This window comes from Stegostoma tigrinum, chromosome 28, assembly GCF_030684315.1.
Source record: "Stegostoma tigrinum isolate sSteTig4 chromosome 28, sSteTig4.hap1, whole genome shotgun sequence".
Lineage (NCBI taxonomy): Eukaryota > Metazoa > Chordata > Chondrichthyes > Orectolobiformes > Stegostomatidae > Stegostoma > Stegostoma tigrinum.
The window spans coordinates 12,082,466-12,107,618 of record NC_081381.1 but is presented as its reverse complement, the minus strand read 5'-3'; the positions used below and the strand labels follow the sequence as shown (position 1 = coordinate 12,107,618).

Genomic DNA, 25,153 nt, shown 5'->3' with positions numbered 1-25,153 from the left:
TAAAGGGGTTGAAACTTATTTAACCAGCTCAAGATTCAGCTGCCAGATGAAAAAATACGGTGTTGTACGCCACACGTTGCTGTTACTTTTTCCAATGTTGACACAAGTTATAACATGGAAACAGTCCTTTTGGCCCAACCAGTTCATGCTGGTATTTATTTCCCACAAGTACAAGTGGTTCTAAACATCATGTCTCCATATTCCTACATGTGCCCTTTACCCTCATCCAATCTAACCCTGAATATTGCCATGGTTTCTTCCTCATAACAAAGAAGCTTAATCTGCTTTCTTTTCTAAAGCTCCTTCATTTAATCGTTTATCTTTGACCATCCTTTCTGATCTCTTAACAGCTGGTTACATCTCACCCATACCATCTTTTCAATATTTTAATCACTTCTGTTATGATATCTCAGTTGGTGGTGTTCTAACAAAAAAAAACACAATTATTCAAGTGTTTTGGATCTCTATGACCTTGTACCAGACAGCATTTCAGTGATTTCAACATTATACTCTCCCTAAAACTTCAATTTTCTTCCTGTCAAATGGAATTCAAACAATCACAATGTTTAATCAAGATTTTAATAAGGTTTTCTCATTGCTCATCATTTCCTTTTAGTTTTTGCGATTGATTTTTTTTGTATGATCCTGACCCAAGGTTCTACCTGTGATGACCTTAAATCCACACCCCCCCTGCCAAATCCTCTGCTTTTCTGGGCATTTGAAGCATTCAGAACATAATTAATTCTGTTACTTTCATTGACGCATTCCTGAGTGTCATGGAGAGTCTGTTATGTCTGTTCGAAGGTTTTCAATAATATTGACCCTGATCTGGACAGGATTTACCTGCTGTGAATTCAGCTGTAGTCATGAGACCTCATGAGGTCCAGAGTCAATGTTGAAGACTTACAGAGCAAAAACGTGGTTATTATCACAAGATTACTCCCAAGTTGCCCCCTGGGCACTCTGCCTGACTTTCCCACTCTTAAGCCTCAGCGAGGGGCTTGCACCAAGTTGAATCAACAACGGTATCAGAGGTTAGGGCCCACAAACCCACTTAGACTGCAAAGACTTTGTGCTCTGTCTTCCCAAAGTAGTACCTAAGCAGAAGAGAAGAGAAACAATGGCACAGGAAGTGAAATATAGTGACATATGTGCTACAAGTTAAGAATCTGTCTATCTGATTTCTATTTAAAATACAAATCTTAAATGTATGGGAGTTTCTTGATGCAAATACTTTGCACATATTTTAGAATCTGTTAATTAACAGCTAAGCTGCCAGACAAAATGCTGTTTGCTTTTGCTCTGACTATAAATTTTAAATGGAATAATTATTTGTAGAAAGTTCCAAAAAATAATTTGCTTTTTTGAGATCCATTTAATTTTATGTTGATAAGAGACTATAGATGGCACTAGTTCATTAGAAAATTTTGATAACTACTAAGAAATATTATTATACAACTGGTTCATAATTACATTGAGATATTTAAGATGATAGAAAGATGTCTCATTCTTAATATTTAATGTTATCTGAAATTGATTAAGCCTTGGAAATTAATGGAATGTTTATGTGCTTTTTGCAAATTGGGATACTCCTATTTCAGGCTGTTTGATTGCAGTTTTGATTTCTTATTTTTGTATTCCCCTTTGTCTGCAGTGTTCCTGTTGGTCCACGGCAGAATTTACCGAGAATTGTACTAAGGGGGATCTTCCAGGGCAGTAAAGTTGTTCGAGGACCGGATTGGGATTGGGGCAATCAAGATGGTAAGCATGTTGTTTTTGTCAACTCAGTTTGTGGGTAGACGATGGCTTAGTGGTATTTATTGCTGGACAATTAATCCAGAAACTTAGCTCATGTTCTGGGGACCCAGGTTTCGCGGCATGTGGTGGAATTTGAATTCAATTTTTAAAAAATCTGGAATTGATATGAATCTACTGATCACCATGAGATCGATGTTGAGTGTTGGAAAAACCCACTTGGTTCACTAATGTCCTTCAGGGAAAGAAGTCAATCATCTTCACCTGGTTTGGCCTGCATGTGACTCCAGACCCACCACAAAGCAACTGACTCTCAGTTCCCCTCTGAAATGTCCTAACAAGTGATTCAGATGCACCAATCGCTACAAAGCCTCAAAAAAATGAAACTGAACTCGATCTAGGCACTGGAAAGGCTCTGACCCTGCAAAGTCCTTCTTACTAACAACCAGGGGGGACTAGCGCCAAAATTTGGGAGAGCTGTCTCATAAACTAGTCAATCAACAGCCTGATACAGTCACACTCTCAGAATCATACCTGATAAGCAATGTCCCAGACACCTCCATCACCCTCCCTGGCCATGTCCTGTCTCACTGGCAGGACAGACTCAGCAGAGGTGGTGGCACCATGGTTTACCGTTGGAAGGGAGATGCTCTGTAAGTCATCAACATTGACTCTGGGCCCCATGAAGTCTCATGACTACAGATTAAAATAGGCAAGGAAAACTCCAGCTGATTACCACATACCGCCCTCCCTCAGCTGACGAGTCTGTACTCCTCCATGTTGAACAACATTTGGGGGAAGCACTGAGGATGGCAAAGACACAAATGTACTCTGGGTGGGGGATTTCAATGTCCACTACCAAGAGTGGCTCAGCAGCAGGTCCAAGCTGGTCAGGTCCTAAAGGACACAGCTGCTATACTGTCTGCAGCAGGTGGTGAGGGAACAACAAGAGGCAAAAACATACTTGACCCCAGCCTTACCAGTCTGCCAGCTGCAGCTGAGTTAATTCATTTCAGTATCGGTAGGAGTGACCATCGCACAGTCCTCATGGAGATGAAATCCTGCCTTCACATTGAGAATAACCTCCATCGTGTTGTGTGGCACTATCCCCGTGCTCAATGGGACAGGCTTCGCACAGATCTAGCAACTCAAGGCTGGGTATCCATGAGGCGCTATGGGCCATCAACAGCAGCAGAATTGCACTCCAACACAATCTGTAATCTCATGGCCCAGCATATCCACCACTCAACCATTACCATCAAGTCAGGGGATCAACTCAGGTTCAATGGAGGGAGCATGAGGGCATGCCAGGCGCAGCACAATGCATACGTGAAGATGAGGTGTCAACCTGGTGAAGCCACCAAACAGGATACTTGCGCGCCAAACAGCGAAAGCAGCAAATGATTGACAGAGCTAAGGGATCCCACAACCAACGGATCAGATCTAAGCTCTGCAGGCCTGCCACATCCAGTTGTGAAATGCGCTGGACAATTAAACAACTCACTAGAGGAGGAGGTTCCATAAATATCCCCATCCTCAATGATGGAAGAGCCCAGCATATCAGTGCAAAAGATGAGGCTGAAGCATTCACAGCAATATTCAGCCAGAAGTGCCGAGTGGATGATCAATCTCGGCCTCCTCCAGTGGTCCCCACCATCACGGATACCAGTTTTCAGCCATTTCAATTCACTCCACGTGATATCAAGAAACAGTTGGAGACACTGGACACTGCAAAGGCTCCCAGCCCTGACCACATTCTGGCAATAATACTGAAGACTTGTGCTCCAGAACTTGCCGCTCCCATAGTCAAGCTGTTCCAGTGCAGTTACAACGCTGGCATATGTACAATGTGGAAAATTGCCCAGGTATGTCCTGTGCATAAAAAGCAGGACAAATCCAACCTGGTCAATTACCGCCCCATCGATCTCCTCTCAATCCTCAGTAAAGTGATGGAAGTTGTCAGTAACAGCGCTATCAAGCAGCACCTGCTCAGTGACACTTGATTTGGGTTCCGCCAGGGCCATTCAACTCCTGACTTCATTACAGCCTTGGTTCAAACATGGACAAAAGAGCTGAATTCCTGGGGTGAGGTGGGAGGGACAGCCCTTGATATCAAGGCTGCGTTTGACCGAGTGTGGCATCAAGGAGCCCGAGCAAAACTGGAATCAATGGTTATCAGGGGTAAACTCTCCGGTGGCTGGAGTCATAGCTGCCACAGGCAGATGGTCGTGGTTGTGGGAGGTCAATCATCTCCGCTCCAGGACATCTCTGCAGGAGTTCCTCAGGGTAGTGTCCTCAGTCCGACCATCTTCAGCTGCTTCATCAATGACCTTCTCTCTGTCATAAGGTCAGAGGTCCGGATGTTTGCTGATGATTATGCAATGTTCACCACCATTTGCGACTCCTCAAATACTGAAGCACTCCGTGTTTAAATGTAATAAGATCTGAACAATATCCAGACTTCAGCTGACAAGTGGCAAGTAACATTCACACCTCACAAATGCCTGACTATGAACGTCACCAATTAGATCCATCACCAATCTAACCACCATTCCTTGACTTTCAATGCTGTTACTGTCACTGAAGCCCTACCATCATCATACTGGGGTTTTCCTTGACCTGAAAGTCAACTGGACTCCCCACATAAGCACAGTGGCTACAAGAGCAGGTCAGAAGCTAGGATTGCTGAGGCGAGTAACTCGCCTCCTGACTCCCAAAGCCTGTCCATCATCTACAAGGCACAAGGCAGGAACACTCCCCACTTGCCTGGATGAGTGCAGCCGCAGCGACACTCAAGCTTGACAACATCCAGGACAAAGCAGCCACTTGATTGGAACTGTATCTACAAATATTCACTCCCTCCACCACCGATGCTCAGTCGCAGCAGTGTGTACTATCTACAAGTTGCGCTGCAGAAATTCACCAAACATTCTCAGGCAGTACCTCCCAAACCCACGACCACTTCCATCTAGAAGGACAAGGGCAGCAGACATATGGGAACACCGGCCCCACCCAAGTTCCTTTCCAGGGTACTTGCCATCCTGACTTGGAAATATATTGCCATTCCCTCACTGTTGCTGCGTCAAAGTTCTGGAATTCCCTCCCTCAGGGCATTCTGAATGTACCCACAGCAGGTGGGTTGCAGCAGTTCCAGAATTCAGCCCACCACCACCTTCTCGAGCAGCTAGGGACAAGCAATAAATACTGACCCAACCAGCAACACTCACATCCCACGTATGAATAAAAACAAAATGTATGTGGAAAAGGCAGGAAGTTAGAATTGAATATCAGATTAGCCATGATCTCATTGAGTGGCAGAGCAGACTTGATGGATTGAATGGTCTAGTTTTGCTCCTATGTCTAATGGATGACAAACTTGAATGCAGGTTTTGGTCATGGTGACCCTGGGGGAGTTTGACTCACATTCTAAGCCCATGGTACAAGCATTGTCAGATCCTGGCACTATTTGATAGTTCTATTTCCAAACTACAGATTTTGCTCTTTTTAACCAGGATTCAAAGCTTCATTAGTTAGTATTTTAAACTTAACAATGGAGCACCTGCAAACTCACATTTTCTGCTACTTTTGGCCCTATGTGGCAGTCATTAATTGTGAACGAGATGGATGACTTTAATTATGCACTTTTGTAAAATTAGTTATTTTGCTTTGTAGGTGGGGAAGGCAAAATTGGGAAAGTAGTTGATATTCGTGGCTGGGATACTGAGTCAGGGCGAAGTGTTTCGAGTGTCACCTGGTCAAACGGGACAACCAACGTCTACCGAATGGGTCACAAAGGAAAGGTTGATTTAAAGTATGTCACGGATTCTGCAGGAGGCTACTACTACAAAGATCATTTGCCAAAACTAGGTATGTTTGGATTGTTTCTATAAGATTATATCAGCAGCAAATTTATTTGAACAATATGTACCTGTTGACCCCTTTTGATGACCTTGAACTCCACATTGTATTTGTTTAGTCTGCACCTCACCTTTTGACTAAAGTGCTCGCATTTTCTGATGTGCAGATTTTTGAAATATGATTACTTTTTGACACCTCTGCTTATTCCTTGAAGTGGGTGTCATTGTGTCCGTGGTGTGTAACTTCTGTATTGTGAATCTAATGCGAAGTATCTTCTCTTTTGTGTTCCCTATCTCAGCTCACAGTCCCAATGAGGTTTCACTTTGCATTCATTTTCCTGCCCAAAATGTTAATAACACTCAGCGGGTTGCTGCTCCACCTAAACTGTTGGCCTGATCATCTGAGAATTGATTAACTTGCATTGCTCAGATATACCCTCTGGTGGTTAGTTATTGATCTATTCTGGGAGTGCCTTCAAAATATCAACCACAGTTTGGCTGTGGAAAAATTTGGGATCCAGGAAACTACCATTGCCTTCAAGAGAAGATTTTTACTTGCCTACAGAAGTTGTCTAAAATCATACCAATGGGATGCCAAGATTTCTATACAGATGGAGCTTTATCCGTTTAAATGAAAACAGTGTGTACTGAAGACTGTCTTGATTAAGAATTGAGTAGTGCTGTTCAAAGCAATTTGCTGGCTCTAGATCTTTGTTTTATAGCTTTAAAGTGATACTGGCTTGCTTGGTGCGAGAAACTGCAGCTGTGAATCATTTCTGTTGTAGTCACATTTCTATAGAAATGATAGTGTCACTATCTTGCGAGCTCAGGAAGAGGTCAGCCAAACACATCTTCTCAAATCATTGCCATGTTAGTATACTTTATTTGATTTATTTCTAACAGTCCTTTGTTGTATATCATGTTGAGTCCTGCAGGAAAAGAGGACAGTTGGCTTCATATAACAATACCAGCTTCATATCAGAGTTACTCTGTTTAATTCCATTCCCTTTGCTGTTATGTGGTGTCCTTTAATTTTCTTTTGTTTTCCTGACTTCCCGTTAAACATTGATTGTTTCACTATCGATGGTTATTACTATTAATGAGTTTCATATTCTGAGAGATTCCCTAATTGTGAGGAATAAAGGTATAATTTCATGTATTTTGTTTTGGTAATTATCCTAAATTAATCCCACTGTATTACTGAAACACAGACCTAATATTTTTCTAAAAACTGAAGGAACTATGGGTGTTGTAAATCAGAGAGAAAAAAAATAGAGACTGCTGGAAAATCTCAGCAGGTCTGGCAGCATTTGTGGAGAGAAATCACAGCTAACATTTTAGGTCAAGTGACCTTTCCTCAGAACTCCATTAACTTTGATTTCTGTCCATTGATGCTCCCAGACCCAACTTTTTTTTACTTACTGTTTTATAATATTCTCTGCTGTAGCAAGTTTTACCTTGGTTTTTCTTTGTGACCATGCTGATGAATTGTAAATGAAGATTAATATCATTTAGAAAGGAATATCTGAAACTGCACACAGTACACCCTTCAGAACATAATCAGTGCAATGAGTAAATTCAATGTATGAACAACAAAATCCCGTATACCCTCATTATTGCATTTTCTACATGTAATCTGCTTTTAAAGCTGCCTGGTTGCATTTAAAACCTTCTGTTTATCTCCTTTAAGAAATATGCCATTTTGTCTACATTCCCTATTATTCTTACTAAACTATTGATTTCTACTTATCAGTATTGAACTGTGCTTGTTACATGCCTAGTCAGGACCCGGACGTTCTTTTGATTTGTTATGCTCCTCCTTTTGATGTCATCTGCAAATGTTGACATTGCTTCTGGGCACATCTCTAGCTGTCTAATGGAGAACACAAAGTCCTGTACAAATTCCTGGGCAGGTTACTAGATATATCTTGGCAATGCATCCATCTTCCTCCTGTTTTCTTTCTATCAATTTACCCATTGAATAGACTATGAAACATGATGCTGTCAGCTGAAGGCCCCATTTCAAAAACAAATAGAGAGTTAGATTTTGCAAGTAGTTCCAACAGTTACAAAACATTACAGATATAAATGAACACAGCATTAGCAATTGTGCATAATTTCATCAGAATGCATGTTGAGACGGGGGTGAATTAGTACTGTGGGTGCACATATGTGCTTGCATGCAGTTGAAGTGGATTTGATTAATGACAAAGATATAGATATGAATGACTGAAAGACATTTGGCGCAAAGAACCCACATCACATTGGTTGACTATGTCATATTCACTGTCTGTATGATTAATTTGTCTGTGAATAAACTTTCATGGAGGTGAAGCTATATGAATTTCCTCTCTGACCTGTGAAAGAAGCAAAACTCCGGGATTTCCGCTGTGATTTCACTGTTCAACTAGTGTCTGTGATTGTTGTCCACTGCGAGCAGGAATAAAAGCTACAAATCACCAATTTCAAAAGAGCGTTATTGCCCGGAGTGGTGCTGTAAAATGGCTAATAATAATTCAGACAGCAGTTGTCCACCTTTCTTGAATTTTACTTCCATTGACCTCAAACTCAAATCTGCACTTATCAAGCAGCACAATTATAACAAAGGAAGAGTGAGGGCAGGCAATTAAGTTGTTCCAGCTCCAACTGGCAGCAGAATTTTCCAAATAATGAAATCATCAACCTCTATTCCTTACAAAATCAACAGAAGACCAATATTCCTCAGCTTTAGTGTTGAACTAGTCATCTAACCTGCACTGGACAAAACATTTTCAGATTTGACCTCCATTCTGCCAGGTCAACACCCCTTGTGCTCTTGATCTACTGTGCTCTCTCAGTGGACTCAAGTCTTTCCTTGGTGTGCCCCCTCCCCTTTCTGTGCTAATGTTACTGCAAGAAGTGGCACATTGGAGTTAGATTAACTGTCCTCAAACCTTGCAGGTGCACATCAGATCTGTGTGACAAACTGCGGTGCAGTTCATGCCAGATTTAAATGATGGGGAGGTGAGGCCCAGCAGTTTCGCAAACATTGATTTCTCTGAAGCAATTAATTGGGAGCCGCAGTTAGATTTCCAGGACTTTTAAGCCTGTTTATGGGCGTGGTCTGCTGGAAGTGGCTGTATGTAGCCAGAACACAGCCAAAGTTCCCACCCTAAGTCCAGGTTTAAAAATTAGTGCATGGTTTTCTGCAGGTTATGAGGATTAAACGTCTGAAGTTCCTTTGCATTTAATTATGCAGTCTGTTTAAAGTATATACAGTTGCAATTTCAGTTAGTCAGTAAATAAGAAATAACTTCACCATTTTCAAACTAACAATTGACGATTTTAGGATTTTTTAAAAATAAAAATTGGTCCTAATTTCTCATCTGCCCAATTCTGTCAATGATTAGGAGCTCTAACTTTGAGAGTCTTTTTTGAAAGTTGGCTTCTCTCATTACTGGCATTTAATCAACAATGATCATAGAACTTGGCTATTCTGCTGAAACCAAAATTGCAGCAAAATGTCCAGTTGCTTTTTGCCACGTGTTAAAAGTTTCTTTCAAGTGGAGACCAAGGCAGCTTTAATTTCCGAGTATAGTTGAAATATGTTACACATACATTTACAGTATGTCTTCTTTGCATATTGTGTATGTGTTCAACCACAGTTAGTGATGGAAGAGTAATTGAAACAGCCGGGACATTGTAAAAACAGAACAAAAAATTGAGTTATAAGACAGAGGATGCATTTGCAGCTTTTTTATTTTTTCTTGTGTACAGATTAATCTACTTTGACTTGTTGAATATTGGGACAAATTTCAGTCTACCCTATCCAGTCTTTCTGGGCCACTGCATTTCAAAAACATTCTGGAAGATTCACATTAATTGTGGACGCAGTAACATTAGACTTGGAGATTTAAATTATAGTCTTTCACTAATTTCTTGCAAAATAATATTCAAAGCATGTTGCTATTGCCATTTAGTAATACCTTCATTCTTTAACTTTCAGTCCATACTATTTCCAAATTTTAGCTTTGACTCAGTGATTTGCACAGTTAGCTCTGAGTTAGGAAATTGTTGGTTCAAGCCTCACTCCAGAGATTTGAGCGTACAACTCAGGTTGACATTTGGGGCAAGATTGAAAAAAGCTAAACCAAGCTTCATTACTCTCTCGGTTAGACATGATAAATCCAATAGCACTGAGTGAGGAAACAGGGTAGACCTCCCAGGCGTTATGGACAGCATTTATCCTGAAATCAACAGCAGCAATATCAGCTATCTAATCATTTGTCTTCTTTGCTGTTTCTGGAATCTCATTATGTATTAACTGAGTGACATATCTCTCTATTTGGCATCGTCTCTTTTTTGAAAAGTAATTCACTGCTTGAACATTGAGCAAAGAAAAGTACAGCACAGTACAGGCCCTTCAGCCCACGATGTTGTGCTGTGGAATAATCCTAATCCAAAAATAAAATAACTTAACCTACATTCCCCTCAATTCACTAGATTTGCTTGAGAAGCACTTTAGAATGTTCTCAGGTCATGAAAACTGCTGCAAGCTGCAAAATTTGAAGTTTTTTTTAAAGGTCAATTTCTAGGCATCTTTGCAACATTCTGTGAGCTTATTTGGTAATAACAAAATAAAAATGGAAAATACTGCAAATACAGAACAAGTTTGATAGCATCTGTGGAGAGGGAGGCAGCATTAATGTCTTACATTTGTGACCTTTTCATTATTCTTGTTCTGCCAGACCTGTTGAGTGTGTCTAACATCTGCAGTATTTTCCTCTTGTATCTATTAGACTTGGTTGGGTCATTTTATTTTAATCTGATTCTGCTTTGGCAGCTGTTGAGGCCAGTTTTGTTTTACACCTTGGGAGTGAGCGAATGAGTAGCTGTAAAAATATATCTGTAGAAAAATGTCAGGCTATTTCAGATTTCTCAATTTTTAATTAGCTTTTAAGTTGTTTAAAAATGATTGTGTTGTTGAAATTCAATATAGAGCTTGCGAGGTTATGTTTTATGGTAATGTCAAAATGTGGCCCCGCTTCTTAAAATGTGCACGAGCTTCTCACATTGTGATTACTGTTCTTTCAGGTGAACATGTTGAACTCCCCAGGCAAGAGAGTGCTGATGGCCACTCATTCCAGCACAATGACAAGGTGAAATGCCTTCTTGATGTAGATATTCTTCGCCAGATGCAGGAAGGTCATGGAGGATGGAATCCTAAAATGGCTGAGGTAGCTGTCAATGCTGTCAGCATCTTTGAAATATTCCGTTTCTTCAGGGCTGGCAACCTGTCGGTGCTAAAATATACTCTTAACATACTTTCTGTAAATAAAGGCTTAATAGTTTTAAGAGATAGTAGGAACTGCTGCTGCTGTAGAATCTGAAATAACAAGGGTAGAGTTGGATGAACACCGAGCAGCATCAGAGGAGCAGGAAAGCTGACGTTTTGGGTCTGGATACTTTTTCAAAAATGGGACAGAGGAAGGGGATTCTGAGATAAATAGAGAGAGAGGGGGAGGTGGATGGAAGATGGATGAAGGAGTGAATAGGTGGAGAGGAGTCAGACAGGTCAAGGAAGCAGGGATGGAGCCAGTAAAAATGAGTGTAGATGGGGAGTTGGGATAGGGATAGGTCAGTCAAGGGAGGACAGGCATGCCAAGGGGACAGAGGTGAGGCTGGTAGGTAGGAGGTGGGGATGCAGGTTGAGATGGGAGGAGAGGATAGGTGGGAGAAGGGACGGGCAGGTCAGGGAGGCGGGGACGAGCTGGGCTGGTTTTGGGATGCAGTCTGGGGGAAGAGGACAAACTGGGCTGGTTTTGGGATGCGGTGGGGGGCGGGGATGAGCTGGGCTGGTTTTGGGATGCAGTCTGGGGGAAGGGGAGATTTTGAAGCTTGTGAAGCCCACATTGATACCATTGGGCTGCAGGGTTTCCAGACGGAATATGAGGTGCTCTTCCTGGAACCTAGTTTTAAGAATTGCTTTGTTCCTGTAATAGTAACCATGAGGCACAATGTCTAACTTTTAAACACCATTTTAACTACAAGTTCAAATTAAACACTTCAACTCTGCTGGCCCCTTTTCCCCTTCCTTCTCCATTTGTTCTTTTTAATTTGATCATCCTCTCCTGGCCTTCTATAACTTGAAATATTGTGCAGTGGATCCTGTCTTTCAAGGTTGAAAACTTTTTTTTTAAAGCTCCTGTTCTCTGCCTCACTATCTCTCTCCTCATTTTTTAATATTTTACTTTCACTTTGTTTCAAGTTAATATAATCCCTTCATTTGAATTAGTTCTAGGGATATAGACACGTAGATTGGTAAGACTTGTATATTTTTATACCTACATTATTACAAATTAATCTTCAATCATTTTTTCATTCTCAGGATATGGGTTTCACAGGCAAAACTGGCATTATGAGTTGCCCTTCAGAAGGTGGTGGTGCGATGTCATCTTAAGCCACTATGGTTTGGTGCAGGCACTGGTAGTTTCAGGAATGAGACTCCCTTTTAGTAAAAGAACAGTGAAATATCTTCACATTACCTTGGTATATGACTTGAAGGGATCTTGATATACATCTGTTCCCCTTGATTTACACTCAAGGGAGAGGTGATGGCCTAGTGGTATTATTGCTGGATTGTTAATCCAGATGCCAAAGTAATGTTCTTGTTTGGGGCGGGGGAAGGGAGGTGAAAAATGAAAGGACTGCAGATGCAGGAACAAAAACAGAAGTTGCTTGCAAAGCTCAGTAGGTCTGACAGCATCTGTGAAGAAAAATCACAGTTAAAGTTTCGGGTCCAGTGACCCTTCCTCATGTTCTGGAGACCTAGGTTCGAATGCTGCCGTGGATTCAATAAAATCTGGAATTAAGAGCTAATGATGATCCTGAATTCATTGTTGATTGTTGGAAAAGCCCACCTGGTTCACCAATGCCCTTTAGGGATGAAGGGCCTAGGCCCGAAACGTCAGCTTTCGTGCTCCTGAGATGCTGCTTGGCCTGCTGTGTTTATCCAGCTCCACACTTTGTTATCTTGGATTCTCCAGCATCTGCAGTTCCCATTATCTCTGCCATCCTTACGTGTTCTGGCCTACATGTGACTCCAGACCCATAGCAATATGGTTGACACTGAACTGCCCTCTGGGCAATTTGGGATGGGAAATAAATTCTGGCCTGGCCAGCAATGCCCTCATTCTGTGAAAGAATGAAAGAAAAATTTACCTGATGAAGGAGGCAGATTTGGGATGTGCTGCTGAAAAACCTTACCGAGTTGCTAGAGTGTAGTTTGTACATCAGTATCTGCTACAACTGCAATATGTCAATAGTGGAGAAATTGAATGTTTAAGGCAGTAGACGTTATGCTGTTTAAGATCACTGCTTTTCCCTGAATAGTATTGAAATTGTTACAAAGTTTTTCCACTGTTTTTATCCACAAGTGTTTCATCAGTCTTCTGACTTGTGCCTTGTAGGTAGAGGGGAAGCTCGTGCGACGTAGGATGCTATCCACTTGTTGAAGAATGTCCATGAGTTACAGATTTTAGAGGGAAGTCATTCTGCTGATAGCTCACACCACCTTGGATGTTAGTTTAAGAACTGCTAACTAGTTCTTAATCTAGACCATCAGCACGATGGTAAAATGCACCATGGTGGAATGGGTCTTTAGTGTGGAGATGAAGTAGCATGTTCATGAGAGGTGGGCAATGGTGACCATACCCAAAACTGTTATTGGGCAGTAGCATTAGTGAGGCGAAGTTAAATTAGGTTATTCCCTGATTGGTTCTGCACTCACCTGCTGCAAGTTTCATTTTAGCTGCTGTGTCTGTCAGTGGTGTTGAGACTGTCCCGCTCTTGCTTATGGTTGTTGAAGTTCACCAGTGAATGTATTCTCCACTCTTGCTACCCTCAGTGCATTCTCCAAATGGTATTGAACACTGACTCAAGAATCCAGGCAAGATGGTAGGTGGTAATCATCAGGTTTCCTTGCCATAGTTTGATCTGAAGACCTTGGATGTCTTACAGTCTAGATTCAGGATTGAAGAGTACCAGGACTTGCTCACCAAACTGTACGTTACTGTCTCTCCACAACTTGCGGATCTGTTTCATGGTGAGACAGGAAATCCAATGCATATGAGTGTTTAAGTCAGTCTTGGCTTTCCCTAAGTATCCTTCTCCAACTCTACAATCTATCCACTACTGCCTCTAACTTTTCATTTATGTACTGCCTGGACTTCGGTGCCTCTCCACCTTTCCCATCAATCCACCCTATCGTTACCATCATGCCTGTAGCTGTGCAGGTCTCCCACACTCAAAACTCATGTGCCTTTTCATGTATTTTCTTCTCCTTTAGGGACCCTCCTAGTATTTACCTTTCTAACCAAGGTTTTTCGGAACTCCTGGCTCCAATTTTCTCTATCCCAGTTTCTACTTTTTGTCTGACTCAGTCTTTTCAAAATACCATGGATTTATTTTGTTGATGGGGCTGTGTAAATGAGCATCCTTATCAATCTTATTGTTTTGTTACCATTTTCTAGTTTGGGCCTTTCACAGTGTTTGATTTGTATGTCCATACTACTTATATATACCTCAGATCCGCACGATTATTTCCCTTCAAAGTGATGGGCAGGCTTCACCCGCTTTCCCTTAGCCTGGATGTGATTTATATCTTTGTGGCAGGAAGTCATGCCCAAGGTGTTGCCTGACGGTTGGCCTGACCCTCAAAATAGGTGCAGTGATTGACAGTGCTACTGAAAATTTGTCCAAATTTGAGAAGATTCAGCAATTAATTTGAGAAAATTTGCAGAAAAAGAAATGAAAGGAAAAGCCTGGCGTGAATCAAAAAGTGTGGTCAAGTTCAAAGGCTCCCAGATTCTATGTCAAGGGCGTGAAGTAACAATTAAATGTTGCAATAATAATAGTGATCTCAAACCATCTTGAACAAGCTCTACAATGAATGGCACATTTGTCAGTTTTTCATTGCTTGTTAGCTACATGATAGTGACAAGGAACAGGACGATTTTCTGCTTCAGAATTTCAGCATGTCAGAGTTCACACTTGTTGTTTTGAATAAATTAATCCCCATCTTCTTTTGTACAGTATATTGGGCGGACTGGTACAGTGCACAGGATAACTGACCGAGGAGATGTGAGAGTTCAGTACAGCAATAACATTCGATGGACCTTCCACTCTGGAGCTCTTACCAAGGTACAAGTAATAGTTGAGCCTATTTTCTTATCCAGAAGACATTTTGCATCAGTGAAACATGTCACATTTAACTACAGAAAGACGAGATGAATAATTCATTATTCAAAATTGATCCAATTTGTATGAGTGCGTTTTAATCAAGCAGAATGAAATTAATATATTGCCGGAGTTTTGAATTAACTGGATGTGAGCTCTATAACTTGATAATTCAACATCACTGTCTTAAAGAGATAATGGGAACTGCAGATGCTGGAGAATTCCAAGATAATAAAATGTGAGGCTGGATGAACACAGCAGGCCAAGCAGCATCTCAGGAGCACAAAAGCTGACGTTTCGGGCCTAGACCCTTCATCAGAGAGGGGGATGGGGAGAGGGAACTGGAATAAATAGGGAGAGAGGGGGAGGCGGACCGAAGATGGAGAGTAAAGAAGATAGGTGGAGAGAGTGTAGGTGGGGAGGTAGGGAGGGGATTCCACTCCCGCACATCCCAGATGTCCAAGTTCTTTAAGGACCGCAACTTTCCCCCCACAGTGATCGAGAACGCCCTTGACCGCGTCTCCCGTATTTCCCGCAACACATCCCTCACACCCCGCCCCTGCCACAACCGCCCCAAGAGGATCCCCCTCGTTCTCACACACCACCCTACCAACCTCCGGATACAACGCATTATCCTCCGACACTTCCGCCATTTACAATCCGACCCCACCACCCAAGACATTTTTCCATCCCCTCCCCTGTCAGCTTTCCGGAGAGACCACTCTCTCCGTGACTCCCTTGTTCGCTCCACACTGCCCTCCAACCCCACCACACCCAGCACCTTCCCCTGCAACCGCAGGAAATGCTACACCTGTCCCCACACCTCCTCCCTCACCCCCATCCCAGGCCCCAAGATGACATTCCACATTAAGCAGAGGTTCACCTGCACATCTGCCAATGTGGTATACTGCATCCACTGTACCCGGTGCAGCTTCCTCTACATTGGGGAAACCAAGCGGAGGCTTGGGGACCGCTTTGCAGAACACCTCCGCTCAGTTCGCAACAAACAACTGCACCTCCCAGTCGCAAACCATTTCCACTCCCTCTCCCATTCTCTAGATGACATGTCCATCATGGGCCTCCTGCAGTGCCACAATGATGCCACCCGAAGGTTGCAGGAACAGCAACTCATATTCCGCCTGGGAACCCTGCAGCCATATGGTATCAATGTGGACTTCACCAGTTTCAAAATCTCCCCTTCCCCTACTGCATCCCTAAACCAGCCCAGTTCGTCCCCTCCCCCCACTGCACCACACAACCAGCCCAGCTCTTCCCCCCCACCCACTGCATCCCAAAACCAGTCCAACCTGTCTCTGCCTCCCTAACCGGTTCTTCCTCTCACCCATCCCTTCCTCCCACCCCAAGCCGCACCCCCAGCTACCTACTAACCTCATCCCACCTCCTTGACCTGTCCGTCTTCCCTGGACCGACCTATCCCCTCCCTACCTCCCCACCTACACTCTCTCCACCTATCTTCTTTACTCTCCATCTTCGGTCCGCCTCCCCCTCTCTCCCTATTTATTCCAGTTCCCTCTCCCCATCCCCCTCTCTGATGAAGGGTCTAGGCCCAAAACGTCAGCTTTTGTGCTCCTGAGATGCTGCTGGCCTGCTGTGTTCATCCAGCCTCACATTTTATTATCACTGTCTTAAAGACCCTGCCTGGCATATAATTCCAATGTGTTACCTATTTTACAGCACTCTGAAAAGAGACACCTATTAACAGTGGGTATACACAAGCAGAAAGTAGGTCTCCATTGTCCCATAAGCGACAGAAAATGGTGGAAATATTAGACAACATCTGTGGATGGGGAAACATTTGTCATTTCAGAGCTGATGAGAGGTCTCCAATCTGAAGTGCTAACCATTTCTCTCTACAGGTGCTGCATGACCTGCAGCATTTTCTGTTTTAATTTCAGGTTTCCAACATTGTCAGTATTTTAGTTTTATATTGTTGTAGTCAGTATCCTATTCAGTTATTTATCTGTAATTTAAAAAAAAGGCAGAGACTGAAGAAGTTTGCTTTATGACAAAGTCAGACCAATTTGTTATCACTGAGTACTGGCATTGACCTTGTCATAAAGCAAACTTCTTCAGGTGTATATCAAATATTTCCTATCAGCTTGCATTACCCACACGCATGTGTTCTACTAATTAAAGAGTTGAGTCTAAGGACAAAAACCTCAACTGGCAATATTTTATCAATAAAAAGGGCAAAATTTGTTTGCATTTGCTTTCCGGTCTTTAACTGATGGTAAAACCTTCTTTATATGCCTAAACTAGATGTCATGTTATTCCTTGGACTTGATTGTATATTACTGAGAGGAGCATGTTCTGGTCCAGACCCAAAATTCCCTGTTGGACTTCTGGAACAGGTGCTTTGCCAGTGTTTCAACATGTAAATGCTATTCACATTCTGTTAAGGCAATGGCCAGAGGAAAAAAATCAATGGTGGTTTTAGCAAAGATCTAGATTAACAGCGCTGAGTTGCAGCTTCCCCATTGCTAAGGGCGGTATTACTCTGCTTCTTTCCCAACCAACTGCAACACTGCTGAATTGCTAGCTGAAATTTTTCACAGCAAAGTAACAACATTTAAGCCGTATTTGGGACTTGCAGCTGTATTTCTGCTTTGATATTTGTACAGCCAGGCAAATTCCCTCTCTTCCATCACGCTGCGAATCAAGACCCTTTAAAATCTGTTCTCGAGCGAATGCTCGGCTGAATTCTCAGTTGGGAATGCCAAGTCCTACTTGACCTAGACTGTCAGATTTGTCCCTCATGAATGGGAATTCAGTTGCCTTCCAATTATTATTAACCTATCTAAATTGCACATTTATACTTTATTGACCTGACAAATTATTAGTCTGTATTTAAAGTATTCATTTGAAAACTAATGTATGGAATAAAGGCAATGTTTGTGCCAGCATTAGATTGAGCATTATACACTCATCCACAAAATTAAAGTGAAACTCGATAATCTGATAACATATTAGTAATGTCTTCGTATTCCTTCCACAGCTTAATGGTGACATGGTACATCAGCTAACCATCCCCTTCCCTCTCCTTGTTGTCAAAAGCAAATAAGACAAAGCAGTTGTTGATTAATTTGTGTTGAGCAATATTGTAAGTAACTTAAACGGTTTGAGTGTGTTCCTGCAGACTTCCTCCTAACAAGCAACTCTTAACCCCGGTTCTCTCTCTTTCACACACACAGCATGACTTTACAGGTGTGACTGTAAATGTGCAGGTAGATGATGGCTGCCATTTTTAATGGCAATACTCATCTCTTGCTTCGGGAACACACGCTCCATGGGATAAAAATGAATAGCTGTTTATAGCCTTGTTAAAAAAATATCATTTCAATTACAACTTCATTGAAAAGTCTCTTCGCCGTGGACCAGTCCTGAACAGAAAGTTAAATATCTTCAACATGCTGAGGCAAGAAAATCTTTTGACGTAATTTAAGCATGACTCAGATACTTCCAGTTATACCCAATGTAATACCCCAGGATACAATAGTACAAGAAGGATTTATAAATAATAAGTTTAATCCATTCATCAATGGAACCAAGTACTGAGTGGCCAGAATTCAAAGAACAGTTATGTCATTAGTCAGAGTCAAACAGAAGAATATAGAACATTTATGTCTATTAATAATCATCTAGTATACTTAACTGAAAGATTTGCAGTTGGTCTCAAAAGCCTCTGAGACTATTTCCTAGGTAGAACATGTGTACTAACTTGATTTTTGATTTTGATTTTACTGTCATGTGCACTGAAATACAGTGAAAAGCTACGTTTACAAGCGGCATAGGCAGATCACAGTAAGCAAAAGACTTAAAGATCAAAAAGACCTGGAGACATAAAGGTTACATTGCAAGTTGCATTATTTAAGGCAACAGTCCATTCAACAGTCTGATAATGACCAGAAAGAAGCTGTTCTGAACCTGCTTTGTACATGTCATGACATTGTGTAGACTCCATTCCAAATGTTTCTATTTAACAGATGAGAACATTTAATTACATGCTTAAAAAAAAGGCTATTCAATTTATTGTCTATTCACAATATAGATTAATGATTTGGATGAAGGAGCAAAATGCAACATTTCCAAGTTTGCAGATGATACTGAGTTGGGTGGGAGGGTGAACTGTGATGAGGATGCAGAGATCCTTCAGCATGATTTCGACTGGTTGGGTGAGTGGGCAAATCAATGGCAGATGCAGTATAATTTCGATAAATGAGAGAGTATTCACCTTTGAAGTAAAAACAAGAAGGCAGATTATTGGTAACAAGGTGTAGTGCTGGATGAACACAGCAGGCCTAGCAGCATCAGAAGAGCAGGAAAGCTGACGTTTCGGGCCTAGACCCTTCATCCCCACCACCCCTCCCAACCCCCGCTCCTCTGATGCTGCTTGGCCTGCTGTGTTCATCCAGTTCCACACCGTGTTATCTCAGATTCTCCAGCATCTGCAGTTCCTACTATCTCCAAGGCAGATTATTACCGGAGTGGCTGTAAATTGGAAGAGGGGAGTGTGCAGCAGAACCTGGGTGTCCTTGTGCATCAGTCACTGAAGGTGAGCAGCAGGTGGTAAAGAAGGCAAATTGTACATTGGCCTTCATTGTGGGAGGTTTCGAGTACAGGAGCAAGGATGTGTTGCGTTTGTACAGGACTTAGGTGAGATCACACCTAGAATATAGTATGCACTCTTGGTGCACATTTTCTGAGGAAGAATGCTGATGCTCTTGCTCCCGAAGGAGTGCGGCAAAGGTTTACCAGGCTGACACCGGGGATGGTGGGTCTGACGTATGAGGAGACGTTGACTTGGGTAAGATTATTATTGCTGCAGTTCAGACGATTGAGGGCCATCTCATAGAAACTTATAAAATTCTAATGGGACTGGACAGGGTAGATGCAGGGAGGATGTTCCCAATGGTGGGTGTGTCTGGAACCAGGGATCATAGTCTGAGGATTTTGGGTAGACAATTTAGGACAGAGATGAGGAGACATTTCTTCACCCAAACAGTGTTGAGCGTGTGGAATTCATTACCACGGGCAGTAGTTGATGCCAAAACATTGAATATATTCAAGAGGCGACTAAAAATAGCATTTAGGGTGAATGGGATCAAAGTTGACAGAAGAGCGTCTTTACCTAATGGGCCCTTTAACTGTCACTAAGGCGAAAGACTGTTCTTCATATAACTCTTTGCAACATTCTCTCATTTCTGCTCAGTTTAGACAGTGTGTGTGAATACTGATAAGCATTTTTATGTATTGCAATTACCTAGTCATGAAGCCATGCCGAACAGATCAAAATGAATTGAACCACTTATCATCTTGTAACAGTGCTGTGTACTTTTGACTCTACAAACTGGTGATTACTGATTTAATAACTGAAACAGTTCTGTTTTGTGGGACAATAGATGAACAATTCCTTTATTGAGACCCAACCTGTTTATCCATCCTTGGCAGACAATGGTGGTATAACAGCTCCTGTGCCAGCAATATGCCATTGCTTCTAATCAAATCATTATGCTAAATTTTATTCCATAACTGTGGAGATTTCAACATACCTGGCTCACTGGAATGATAAATTGCTACAAGGTAATGCAGCAAATTTCCATATTGCTTTTGAGGTCATGGTGTTCTAAATTCCACTTAATCTTCAGCCTCTGGAAATTCAAGTCATATGACTTAAGATCCAGTTGTGATTTACTAGTAATTGAAATTAATTTGACTAAGGAAGTGGGCTTTTCTTAACCAATTAGACCAACACTTTATGGGCAGCTGATGCAATGTTATATTAACATTTTTGTATATTTGAATATTTAATGTGATTCAAACTATAATTTCTGTGGGTCAACGCAAAAGTTGGTGCAGAGGCAATAGTTTTGTAGCACTGTTCATGAGCAGCTTTAACAATATGGCCAGGATTCTTCTGAAGCAGTTTAGAATTGCTGGACAGGATTACACAGTCAGCAATATATAAATACCACTCTAGCCTTGTACTTGTTTGAAAGTATTTTGTAAGCTGTTTATACTAAACTTCGCTCTCAATTAACTATTGACAAAGTTCAGCACCCTCCACTTGAGAGAGAATTTTTTTTTAAATGTAAAGGAATAAAACTCCACATGCGATAGTTAATTTTCAAAGTCAGTGACAAGCACGATTGTTCACCATGATGTCCAAGTGTACTTGCACTGGGATGGATGAGTATTAATTGTTTCTGACGAGGTTAGCTGTACAGTACAGTGACGTTGTAGCATGCCATGCCCTACTGAATGTCTTGATGAGGTACTGTCATCATGCAACTTGTGCAGGAGGGCATCTCGGATAGCAACTTTCTCATTTCCACATTTAGTGGTGACCGTGTGTGAGCATGTGTGAAGTTACGGTGTAATTTACAAATTGTAACAATCTGTGCTGTAAGCCTTTTGCTTTTGTTACAAAATCTGCCCAGCATTAGAACGTAGAACATAGAAAAGTACAGCACAGTACAGGCCCTTCGGCCCACGATGTTGTGCCGTGGAATAATCCTAATCCAAAAATAAAATAACCTAAACTACATTCCCCTCAATTCACTGCTGTCCATGTGCATGTCCAGCAGTCGCTTAAATGTCACTAATGACTCCGCTTCCATGACTACCACTGGCAAACTATTCCATGCGCTCACAACTCTCTGGGTGAAGAACCTCCCTCTGACGTCTCCTCTATACCTTCCTCCTAACACCTTGAAACCTTGTACACCTCGCTCAGGTCACCTCTCTTCCACCTTCTCTCCGGAGAGAAAAGTCCGAGCTCAGTCAACCTCTCCTGGTAAGACAAGCCCTCCAGTCCAGGCAGCATCCTGGTAAACCTCCTTTGCACCCTCTCCAAAGCCTCCACATCTTTCCTCTACTAGGGTGACCAGAACTGGACACAATATTCCAAGTGCGGTCTCACGAGGGTTTTGTAGAGCTGCAGCATATCCTCGCGGCTCTTAAACTCGATACCCCTGTTAATGAAAGCCAAAACACCATATGCTTTCTTAACAACCTCATCCACTTGGGTGGCAACTTTGAGGGAGCTCTGCACTTGAACACCAAGATCCCGCTGTTCCTGCACACTGCCGAGAATCCTGCCTTTCATCCTATATTCAGCATCACGTTGCATTTATCCAGGTTGAACTCCATCTGCCATTTCTCAGCCCAGCTCTGCACACTGTCAATGTCTCGCTGAAGCCTGCAGTAGCCCTCGATACTATCAACGGCACCTCCAACCTTTGTGTCATCAGCAAACATACTAACCCACCGCTCAACCTCCTCATCCAAGTCTTTTGTAAAAACTACAAAGAGCAGAGGCCCAAGAACAGAGCCCTGTGGGACACCACTCAGCACTGACCTCCAGGCAGAATACTTACCATCTACAACCACTCTCTGCCTCCTGTCAGCCAACCAATTCTGAATCCAGACAGCCAAATCACCCTGTATCCCATACCTGCTGACTTTATGAATGAGCCTGCCGTGGGGAACCTTATCAAATGCCTGGCTGAAGTCCATGTACACCACATCCGCTGCTCGACCCTTGTCAACCTGTCTCGTGACTTGCTCAAAGAACTCAATAAGATTTGTAAGGCATGACCTGCCCCTCTCAAAGCCATGCTGACTCCCTTTAATCACACTATGCTTTTCCAAATAGTCATAAATCCTATCCCTCAGAATTCTTTCCAAAACCTTGCTGACCACAGACGTAAGACTGACTGGTCTGTAATTTCCAGGGATTTCCCTATTCCCTTTCTTGAAAAGAGGAACAACATTTCCCTCCCTCCCAATCTTCCGGTACGACTCCCGTGGAGAGTGACGAAGCAAAGACCTTTGCCAATGGCTTAGCAACCTCCTTTCTCGCTTCACGGAGCAACCTAGGATAAATCTGGTCTGGCCCTGGGGACGAATTAATCTTAATTATTGCAACACTTTTTGGTGTATGAAATAACTGCCGTGATATATAATGACTCGAGTTTGACTTGTAATCATTCATTTCTGTCAGATTAATGTCATAATCTTGATTTGTCTACCGTGGAAGAAACCTGTAAGGCAGTACAGATTCATAATTGGACAACTTGTTCTTTACTACTTGCTTTGAAAACTCTTTTAGAATGGTCTCATAATGGGGGGGTGGAATTCTGCTTTTCTGCATGTGCTTTTCTGGGCTCAGTTGTAAAGATGATGCAAAAACAATGCAAGGGTGATCCCAAAATTAAGAAGTTTTAACTTTCATAAAACACTCAACAAGCTGGAGCTCTTCTTTCTCTGAGAAAGAAGACTGAGAGGACTCGGGGGTGGGGGGGGGGAGCGAGGAGATTTTAACATTAAGAGTTCTGATAGAATCAATTTTTAGATGTTTCACTTTTGGGGAGTTCAAAGAAAAGGATTGTTACTGCAAGATAGTCACTTATAAACCTAATGAGGAACTTAGAAAATTCTACATTCAAGAAAGTGAAACTTGCTATCACATGGAATGGGTGAGTTGAATAGCATAGATGCTTGAAAGGTAGTTAAAGTGCGGTAAGTACGTGAGGAAGCCAGGAATGGGATATGTTGGTTAGCTGCAATAAAGTAAGTTGGGAGGATGCTTGTGTGGAGCAGAGACACTGATCTGCACTACATATGTCCAATACCCTGTTTCTGTTTTGGAGCTGTGACCTGGCATATTAGGTTCAGTTTGCTCCCAATGAGTTTAATGAAACACACACCTTCAGTGTACCGTCACTTTCTAATTCCGTACGACAGCTTACATATTGTCAGCCATGCAACCACAAAACAGAGAGATATGCTTTCTCATGAACAATCTCCAGGAGTTACTAAAACTGGAATTAAATATTCCTGAAGCAGCTTGTTCCAAATCGGCACTGTACAAAATGTTAGTCTGTGCCAGGTTAAGTTGTAAACAGTTTTATAATGGAGGTTATGGTATCTGTTTAACTTCAGAGATGTGAACCTGCACTGTGAACTCGTACTGAAGCCCTAGATAAAATGTCATCTTATTCTTGGGAACTCAGTCCACCTGTGATTCATTCTTAGGTTGACACGTTCACAGTCGGTGATATCGTTCGCGTGATGGATGATTTAGAAACTGTAAAGAGGCTTCAAACCGGTCATGGAGAATGGACAGACAGCATGACTCCAGTAAGTGCCTTGTTATTTCTTTGTAAAATATTTGGCAGGAAATCTGGTCTGACTTTTGGAAATTCCTTGATAGTGCTACCTGAATAATCTACATCATTAGATCTGTAACCTACTCAGTGTTGATTATAAGGACATTCCAAACTTTACTGAGTCCAAATGTCTGTGCAGGCATCATTGTACAACTTGTGGATCACTCATTTGAACAGCTGATGCTGATAAGCTGTTTACCAATGTCATGACCTCCTGTCCGCGCCTCCCCATTGCCGCCACTGCTATCACTTCTCATCAGGAGATGTTGAGTCCTTGCCAGAATGATTCTGTGGTACCTGACGCACTCCGGTTCTTAGTCGAAGTGCCCAGTCTTCACGTGGTAGCCAAGAAAGTGAGTTTTAGAAGACTACTAAACCCTGAGTGGAGCTACAGCTTATCTTAGTCCAGTTCTCATCCAGTTGGACTATCAGAGGTGATCATGCTGTGATCTGTTTAGCCTATTTTTGTTGTTCCTTATTTATTCCCCAAGACCCAGTAGTGTGCACACCATTGCTGCACCTGTCAGTACTTTGGTAGAACTAATTACCTCAGCTTTGATCAGGTATGGTCAAATTTAGATTTTAATCTTTTGAGTTTTGAAGAAAAGTTTCAGATGTTGCTGAGTAAGAAGCTTCTGTCTTGCTAACCTCTTATAAAATAATGCAGATTTGAACAGTATTATAATCTGGAATCCTCGCACGAGATATTATTTCTGTTGTATATCCTGCAGGCACTGGGACAGGTTGGGAAGGTATTAAAAGTATACGGCGATGGAGATTTACGTGTGGGAGTTGGGGGCCAAACCTGGACCTTTAATCCTGCATGTGTAACTGCAGCACAACCAGGAGACGTAGATGCCAACCTCATGACGACAGATAACACAAATGATTCAGCAAGTAAGAAGTTCAAAAGAGTAGTTTCTTGATTGAAGTTATTGCTTTAGCTTGTACCTCATGAATAAATGTAATCATTCTAGCATTAAAAGTGCTTGGTAACTTTTAAAGTAATAGTAAATGTCTGAAACTAGGTTTATGAAACAATTGGAAAACACAGAGAACCACATACCATTTCTAATTTTCAGTTTAAAAAAAAACCGCAATTCTGTAAATGAGTTTTATTGTTTGTAAAGGGTA

At 42.0% G+C, this 25,153-nt stretch overlaps 1 protein-coding gene across 7 annotated transcripts in view; it reads left to right on the top strand.

Moving 5' to 3' along the window:
• Positions 1 to 25,153, top strand: part of mib2 (MIB E3 ubiquitin protein ligase 2) — a 224,315-nt gene that overhangs the window by 149,826 nt on the left and 49,336 nt on the right. For all 7 annotated transcript variants that reach the window (XM_048561339.2, XM_048561340.2, XM_048561338.2 and 4 more), the window contains 6 exons: positions 1,655 to 1,761; positions 5,428 to 5,622; positions 10,686 to 10,828; positions 14,685 to 14,792; positions 23,886 to 23,990; positions 24,751 to 24,916. In XM_048561339.2, the coding sequence (XP_048417296.1) occupies positions 1,655 to 1,761; positions 5,428 to 5,622; positions 10,686 to 10,828; positions 14,685 to 14,792; positions 23,886 to 23,990; positions 24,751 to 24,916 (824 nt within the window). The remainder of the gene's footprint in view (positions 1 to 1,654; positions 1,762 to 5,427; positions 5,623 to 10,685; positions 10,829 to 14,684; positions 14,793 to 23,885; positions 23,991 to 24,750; positions 24,917 to 25,153) is intronic.